At 45.2% G+C, this 8,448-nt stretch overlaps 5 protein-coding genes across 5 annotated transcripts; 4 read left to right on the top strand and 1 right to left on the bottom strand.

The window, feature by feature from the left end:
- Window positions 1–300: 300 nt before the first annotated feature.
- On the top strand, window positions 301–444 carry PPTG_23720 (hypothetical protein; the record flags this gene model as incomplete). Its single annotated transcript, XM_008912590.1, has 1 exon — window positions 301–444. The coding sequence occupies one exon, from the start codon at window positions 301–303 to the stop codon at window positions 442–444; it is 144 nt and encodes a 47-aa protein (XP_008910838.1).
- Window positions 445–877: 433 nt separating this feature from the next.
- On the top strand, window positions 878–1,841 carry PPTG_15218 (hypothetical protein). The gene has a single exon (XM_008912589.1). The coding sequence runs from the start codon at window positions 1,041–1,043 to the stop codon at window positions 1,746–1,748; it is 708 nt and encodes a 235-aa protein (XP_008910837.1). The 5' UTR covers window positions 878–1,040; the 3' UTR covers window positions 1,749–1,841.
- A 417-nt stretch (window positions 1,842–2,258) lies between these two features.
- PPTG_23719 (hypothetical protein) lies at window positions 2,259–2,561 on the top strand (the record flags this gene model as incomplete). The annotated part of the gene is made up of 1 exon (XM_008912588.1): window positions 2,259–2,561. The coding sequence occupies one exon, from the start codon at window positions 2,259–2,261 to the stop codon at window positions 2,559–2,561; it is 303 nt and encodes a 100-aa protein (XP_008910836.1).
- Window positions 2,562–2,811: 250 nt separating this feature from the next.
- Window positions 2,812–3,189, top strand: PPTG_23718 (hypothetical protein; the record flags this gene model as incomplete). The annotated part of the gene is made up of 1 exon (XM_008912587.1): window positions 2,812–3,189. One exon carries the CDS (start codon window positions 2,812–2,814, stop codon window positions 3,187–3,189), a length of 378 nt encoding a protein of 125 aa, XP_008910835.1.
- A 1,969-nt stretch (window positions 3,190–5,158) lies between these two features.
- PPTG_15216 (hypothetical protein) lies at window positions 5,159–5,873 on the bottom strand (the record flags this gene model as incomplete). Its single annotated transcript, XM_008912586.1, has 1 exon — window positions 5,159–5,873. Exon 1 carries the CDS (start codon window positions 5,768–5,770, stop codon window positions 5,159–5,161), a length of 612 nt encoding a protein of 203 aa, XP_008910834.1. The 5' UTR covers window positions 5,771–5,873.
- Window positions 5,874–8,448: the final 2,575 nt, after the last annotated feature.

Here is an 8,448-nt window from a genome sequence, read left to right as displayed (position 1 = left end):
CTCTAGCACAAAAGCAGTCTTTGTGCGAGAAGTACAAGTCAGATCCTGCGCTCTCTCACTCAGAACGTGCTCGTTCTACAAGGGTGTTCCTTACACACCGGTCAACGTTTACTCCGCCATGAAGTGGTTGTCTGAAGGCTGGAACAACATATCTGCAAAGACTATTAGAAATTGTTGGTGCCACACAGGCATCGTAAACGTAAATTTTCTACTGAATTAACAAAAAAATAAATATCAGTGAACTATATTTGCGTTTGTTTTATGCTTTACGTTGTGCACTTATGCCCTGGCACTATTGATATGGTCCGCCCTGCCGAATTGGAGGTGCACAACTGTATTGTTCACCGAGGAACATTCACCCTCGTGTGTTCCACTAAAGTCGTCACGGCGGCGTTGGCTCACGATGGAGTCACCATGATCAACGGGGTCTTCTCTCGACAGTAATCGCTGGTCCAATCACGGCTGGGTTCGAAAACCGATTTTACGGAGAAGACCAGGGATTTGACTGGTCATGTTGGCGGATCCATTGGTTGGAATTGCACCATGTGGTGAGAACTTTATTGATTTCCTTGTTACTTTATATCAAGGAAATCAAGAAAGTTCTCATTAAAATAGCAATGTTTATAATACGCGTACCGAATACAAATGTTGTAAATCGAAAAGCTGAGAACTCCAACACTTTCAATCGGTGTATTCCGGGTTCTGGCCGTACATTGCCAGCGTAGTTACCTACCTGTACGAGTACATGTAAACGACACGGTTTCAGTTAACAACAGAGCGCGGTAGTTTGGAATTACAAGCAAAGGTACACGCTCTACTACTGTACGGCGTCATTCTGCCCAAGATAGCTACAAATCGTTATCTAATATCGAGAGAAAGAGAGTCCAGAATCGCACATAGACGCACAAAACACACTTTTATCTCCAACATCTCCGTATTCCGCGAGCATCTGGGCAATGAGATCCGGATGTGTTCAAACCCTGCACACCTTTGCTCACGTCTAAGCCGCTCAGTCTCCAATCCTCCTTGAAACAAGAAGAATGCTGAAGATGCTGCGCTTTGTTGTCGTTGCGGCGAGCTTCCTCGCCTCCACCCAAGCCGAAAAACTGGCCTATAACAGTGTCGTCCCGCTACCAGAAACCGAGGGCACCACCAACGAGTTCTCACTTGCTCTACGGTTCAAGCCTCAGCTCCACGTCGACAGCGGTTGCCACCCGTTCCCTGCCGTTGATGAAGACGGTAACACCAACTCTGGTCTCTCCATCTACAGCTTCAAGAAATGCGATTCGTCTGCGCTTGGATCACAGATTTACGGTCGCGCTAAAACCTACAAGGACTCGTACGCCATCATGTATGCCTGGTACTTCCCCAGAGACCGCAAGGCAGCGTTTGGTCACCGTCATGCATGGGAAAACGTCATCGTGTGGATCAACCGCAAAGGAGGCGTTGCAAAGGCAAAAATGACTGCTGTGTCATCATCAATCGATGACGGTGTGTACTTCACGATCATTCCTCCGACTGAAGACATGGTGGACGAAGACAGCGTCAAAATTCAGTATAGAGCCAAGACCTTCAGTCATTATGTGAATGTTACGACGGTGGCGGGTGATTTCCAGGACCTGGTCATGTGGAATGACATGCCGTCGGCTGCACGCACTGCACTGAACCTGTACGACTTCGGAAGCGCCACGGTACCTTTCAATGACGACACTTTCCAGGACAATTTGGAGGAAGCCTATCCGTGGTAGATAATTGACATGAGATGAAGTATACATGATTGACACAGATAATACAACTGTCATACTACGTGACGATCTCTGTGCCAACGAGTCGATAGCAACACTTAGCTTTCCTTCAGCGTCGAACCCACCGTTCATCAGGAACGGATTGACAACTCCTTCTCACCCGCACTCACTCTTCTGCGATGGATATACCATTAAAATCGTATTAAAGGTTGAAATCACATATTAAGTTAGTACTTCGAAGTATTACATATTACGTAATGAGATTGTCCTTGAAAAATAGTAATGCTGTAGAGTCATAATGCTACTAACTTCCACGTACTTGTTTGGTACTTGGACTTGCTTAATAATGAAGTGAAAGCCAAGGCAAAGTGAAGTTGTTGACGTCTGTGATGTAGTCAACTTTCAAATATAACAGATCGGCCGACCGAGACACCACCAACCTCCAGCTGCCCTGCCCCAAACGCTCCGGATCGCGTCGACTTCAACGACATTCACTCTTCAGACAGCTCTAGCATGAGTTCCGCATTGCCTCCGCGTCCTGGCGCTTCTTCTCCTTCTGTGTCTCTCCGTCGCGCTCCCTGGCCGCTTCAAGCTGCGTCAACTCTCTCTGGCAGCAGCAGTGATAGCGACCAAGACGAAGCAGCGCTCAGTGACGCTACCAACGACTACGCAGAGCAAGAAGAGACAGCACCAAGCGAGTCAGAAGCTGAAGACTCCACACGCTCTAGACGACGACGACAGCGGATTCACTTCGACGTGGAGCAGTTGCAGACGGTCTACCACTTGCCACTCAAGACGGTGAGCTCGGACGGCTGAATCGTTGAGCCAACGACGTCGTCCAAGCTGCATGTTGTCTACTCTACAGCTTAGTACATGTTGCTGTGATAATGACAGTGAAGGACGTTGAGTTGTGTTCAGGCGGCAGAACGACTTGGAATCTGCGAGGCAGCACTCAAGCGAATCTGTCGACGTAACCACATCCGCAAGTGGCCGTATCGACAATTATCTTCTGTGCGCCGCCGCATCGCTGAGCTCAAGGACCGACGTGCCGTGATGCTGGCTGGAGATGCTGGTGGTACGGATTCGCTTAAGCTATGGATGTGACGGTTTTGCTGACGTTTCTCCAGCTCGCAGTCCTGGACGAGGTTGTCAGGAGCATCCGATCTCGGTGACGCCGGTGCAGTTTGACGACAGACTACGACGGCTTGAAGAAGAACAGAACCAGATCATCCGCTCCGCTCACCAGCCGCGTCGTCCAAGAAGAACCGATCGACCCAACGATACGGCGCAACGACCAGTTCACGGTGAGACTTTAATGGTCCACCTCCATGGTTTCCATAACAATGCAGGGGATCTACCCCCACTGGATCTCAGTCAATTCGACCACGACTTCCCACTGCTTTTTTTGGCCAACGTGTGCGAGTCCGTCCGAGCTTATAACTAGCTCGAGTAACCAAGTTGAGAAGAGTGGAAAACAGTAGTAAGTTTTGCTATAATCATTGTCAATGTCATGCATCCTTTTCTACAGGTACATGACATGGTCTCCATATTACGCATACGCCAACAACGTTTGTAATTCTAATTATCGCTTAACAACTGTTTGAAGAAAGTTAAGATTTTAAAACAATTCGATCACTTTTGGGGCATTAAGCATTGTTTTTTTTTTTTACTGGACGCAACTCGGCAACTATGTGTACTACAGACTACCGCTATCCTTAGACAATTGTTTTCTACACGCATGCATGGCAGCGCAACCATTTTCAAAAAGTGAAATTGTAAATCATAGAAAATGTCGAGTTTTCGGCTGAATTCCATATTCTAACATTATTCCATCAGGCAGCAAAATGACGCTGTACATGTTGACGCTGTATATGTTTGCCTGATGCGCTCGTCACTCGGACTTCTGCACCTATTCTAACTCTTGCTTTCACTGGTCCCGACAATTTCGCCACTCACGACTTCGCTGTCCGCTCTAACGTAGCGTGCTTGAATCGCTACAATTGCGTATCTTTTAATTTATTAAACGAAAATATGATGAAATTTGATAAATTCTGATAATTCTTTTTGAGACGCAAATTTTCGTTGGCAAATAGCACGACGAACGGAATCAGAATATAGGACCCCATGTCCATCGACTCCGATAACGAAGTCGATGGACATACCGCCGCATTGAAAGAAGATGCTGGACGCCTTCAGCCTAAAACGTCTCCGTGGCGACCTGGAGGGGGCAGCTAGACTACGTCTTCCCTGCTTTACGATTCTTCTCCCCAGTTCTCGATGAACTTTATATCACTTTGCATCGTCTCTCCCTATCCCAATAGGTGGCTATCTGAAATCTACGGTCGGTGACCAGCGCGCTTTAAGTTTTTTTTTTTTACTGCGCGGTAGGCCTGATAAAAGAGAGGTGCAACCGGCCATTACAGGGTGATTTAGATCTAGCTAGCTCTTTGTGTATGTGTAAGGGATGCTCGAGTTGCTCTAGCTGAAGCGACAGTGCCGCTCCGCTGAGAGGCTAGTCACTCGCGAGGCTGTCGTTGTCATCGTTGTCCTCCATCGTTGGTGCTGAAGGGTGGGGGAACCGGTTTGACCTTCTGATCACTTACGTTTCGTTGCAAAAAAAACGACTCTTTTATTCGTTGTAAAAGTCGTTCTCGTAGTGTAGCTTAAACTTACTAATGTTGCTTATAGGACAAAGAATAACTTGTAGGTTAAATTGATGCGCTTCGATACAGCTGGACGACAGTAGTTACTAAAAAAAAAGGTATAGAAATCTTTATGTAATACATGTTCATGGCAGTAAGATCTCATAACTCTCGATATCGATGCCAAGCCGCTTTTGCCAAGCACAGCTGTGCGGCCTCAGGTAAAGCAAATAATAATGTCCATTCTTTAAAGGCTAAGTGTAAAATTGCCAGTGTAAGATCATGTTGCTTGTCCACATCAAGGAGCGATATGGCTTCATCAACAAGAGTCTAATGCCTTTATCATGTTGGTCGTGGTAACCTCGAATAAAATAAGGGGGGATATCTGAAGGCGTAATTGTATGGCTCGAGCAAAACTATTACTCAAAAGTTGGACCATTCTACTCTCGAATGTTCCTTACTCTGTTGTCATGCGCTTTACACCCCAGCAACTATCCTGACACTCACCTAGAACGGATACTGTAATACTCTTAACGAATTGTTTTAGAACGGAAAGAGAAAAAAAGTGCTTCTACAAGTGATACATTCAAATATCGCTATCTTATTTTTATGAATCATGGATTTCATTTAACATTTTAAGAGCCTAATTCAGGACCAAGGATGGTCTTGGCGACGTCCCTCTCAACCTGTCCATCCAACCATCCCGAAAGCCACCTCGGAATACGCTAAACGAATCGTGTTCGAACGGAGATGCTACTAGGATCGGTAGACTTAAATCTCTTCAAATTGTCTGCTGTATGCGAGTAGACCCACCATGTTGCCTATATCGAAAGCATTTGTTCTCCCCAATTTCTTCAATATCAACACTTTGGCCACCAATTCTGTTTCGGACCCCCCACCAAAAAGGTTCGACCACTGGTCCCAATGAATGTTCTCTGCCTTCTTGTTCAACTCCGTAATATACTGCTCATATATTCTGAACGTGTCCACCTTGGTCACTTCGCCAAGAGCGATGTCAAGATCGTCCCAGGCTGTCGTAGTACTAGCTTCTTTCTTGAGCCAACCATCGACCTTAAATTTCTGGAAGTACTTGAAGTTCGGGTCTTCTGTCAGAGCTCTTCCTATCAGCCCAGTGAGTTTTAGCTTGTTCATGACGTACTCGTCAGGCTTTCCCTTCTTAATCCAAGACTTGATTCTCAAACCGATGGGCATCGTTAGACCTCTCGATTCGTCATCGTTCATCGCGTCCGTACGCAATAGCCTTCCGCCGTAACCACTTGTGGTAGTCCTTGAAATCTTGGTGTGGTGGAACTCTGTAGCTTTTACAGCCACACTCAACAGGGCAAACACTGATAGCAGCAGGAAGCGAAGCATTAAACCCATGGCTTTCAGGACTTCGTAAGACTTGAGATCTAAAGAGAAAAAAAAACTGAACTGGTGGCTTCGCACGCAGCAGGTCTGTGGATCGATGCACGCAGAAGGTGTGGCTCACTGTGATTCAGGCTGTGAACCAGCAGCATGTGGTTTTCTCAAACTGTTCATGCTAGTATTCAAGATGGGATAACATTGTCATCATGCGTCATGATTGGTCCATAATAATGATATACTGTTATCATCAGCCAATAGTGAGGCATAATATCCAGTGACGACGAGATTCTGTCTTCATGTGTATTTTAATTTTTCAGTGATAATTAATGCACTTTCACTAGATTTGATTTTGTGCAGACAAAAAGTGCTACCCAGAGCGTTTTTTTTCTTAAGCCGCGGGTATAAAAACAATGAAAAGTACCACTCAGAATGACCAGAAGCAATTCCAGCGGCGCATCGCTATAAGCTATGCTCACCGGCTTGTTCGGAACTTCCGCTACAAGAGGTTTCATTCATTTTGACCTGGACATGGTGCATAAACAGTAAACGAACGCTGGGTTGGTTGTCTTCTCAATTTGGCCCTAAAAAAGTGCGTAAACATTTTCACATGGTCCTTGTACATACTGTACAAGTGATTGGTTCTTCTACTGTATCCACCTCTGTGCTGCGGTCACTTAAAAATTCTACTTCCTCCGTTCACAAAAATTGGGGACATTTCAGAATGATGGTCGAATCGTTGAGGCATTTTGCCCATAGCAAATTCGCCTCCCCGGCTGCAGGTCACAGGTCATTTCAGCCAGCACACCGCGATCGTGCCCAGACTTTTCGCGTTGCATTGGTTAGATACACTATCGTCGAAGCCATCGACCTTGTGGCGTTTCCAGACCCTGCCGATAATTGCAGATTTATCGTTAATGCACCTGCAGCCAGCACCTTTGCTACGTAAGGCCGTTATCCTTCTATACCGGCTTTTTAAGCTGCAGTTAGGTGGAACGTCATGTCTTGACTATTCTAATGCATGCTTTGGATGAGGCTGCTATTGAACGCGCGTGATAGCAGCAAAGGGATCCAAGAATGTTTGGCACAGTGATATCAAGTCTCACTTTCACCTCAGTTTTGTTGTGTGTGGTCGTGCCAGTGGTTACGTCGCTCCTCCTTTCATTATTTTTTCTGTAGGACAAAACAGAATGGCAGTTGAAGCACTGTCGCCCTTGTTGGAGGCGTGGATTCAACCTGAACAAGAAGCCTGGGTCTAGTCGGCCTGTATATACAAATAAACCAATTTATGTCATACACCTTCATCTTTTTGATGTTGAAGGGTATCTTATTCTCAACATGCCTGGCACCAGTACCGCCCTTTCTCGTGTATAAATGTATTGCTTGATCAAGTCAAGGAGGCTACTAAACTGGCAAGACGACTATTTTTTGAAATCGGAAAGAATGCTTTATAGAAACGCTTCATCTGTTGCGATTTATTTGTTAAAATTCCAAAACTAGGCATGTTACTCCTTTTTTCAACGCTACCTCATATGTGTCAATTGGACTGTTAGATGCCGAGTTATTGCAGATTTAATGAAAGCACTCAATTGAGGCTACTGAACTGACACTTTGCCTTAACTAGTTGGCTTCATCTAAAATGGGGTATTCCGTGGTACTGCAACTGTTTTGTGATAAGGAAAAAATTCCATTTCGGGCCGGATTGACAATTAGGGGCCGGTTCGTTTGGTCAATAAAACACTCTAGTTTTCCATGTAAAAGTTGTGATTTGTCAGTTATCTATGTGGTGCCATTTAAGAGACAGGCCGGATCACATAGAAAAATCAAGTTAGTTAAATGGTACCTAATCGGCAGGGTTCATGATGTGCTTTTTTGATCGGATCTATTGTATTTGTGCATTAGATGCTTCAGAAATAGCCAGAGATTTCGACAAAATCGACAGCTTTTGATTGCTAGCATTACACTTGGTGTCGTTTTACGTTAGAACAAAATATACAAGTAAAACTAGAAAAACCTGTTTGGAACGGCCCCGAATTGGCATTTTCCATATATTGTTGCTATGTTTGGAATTTCCAAGCAGAGCAACAATTGAGTCAGACTTTTCGATCATCAGCTGGGAATGAAGTGAACACCGACAAACACTGATCAATTTCTCTTAGAAGATATTCTACACGCTAAACAGCATGGTACAGTATCGCAGATTCCAACAGAGAATTTCAAATCGTAGTGAATTTTTGGAGTTGCCAATGACATTTGGAACGCACAGAAAACTGTCTGCGATTCGTACTGCTTAGGATCGAGATTTTACTAACAATATCTTTGTCACCGAGAACCCAAACATGTGGTGCTTAAGTATCACTACGTGAGCATCCTTAGTGTAAGCAAAAAGATACTACACTCATCGACAAAACGGTTTGGGACAGTCACGTTTTGAGCCTTTGCTCGGCTTGTCGGTAGACTTAGACGGTGCTATTTAGATATGTTTCTGAAGTTTGATAGGGCGACACGAGACTTGTGACGCTGACCTAGATTTCAGAGAGCTACCGGTGGCTGGCATACTACGATCTGGAAATGCCACCGCGACAAAACTTTGGGACAAAAGTTTGGCTTGATTTCACTAAAGACCTAGTAAGAAATCGCGTCACCGTTCTAGCGCCCGACCTCGAAGCATCTGGTTGGTATGCTGTCCATTAGAT

This window comes from Phytophthora parasitica (assembly GCF_000247585.1).
Source record: "Phytophthora parasitica INRA-310 unplaced genomic scaffold supercont2.48, whole genome shotgun sequence".
NCBI lineage: Eukaryota > Oomycota > Peronosporomycetes > Peronosporales > Peronosporaceae > Phytophthora > Phytophthora nicotianae.
The sequence above is the reverse complement of the archived record's forward strand: the minus strand, read 5'-3'. Positions and strand labels throughout refer to the sequence as shown.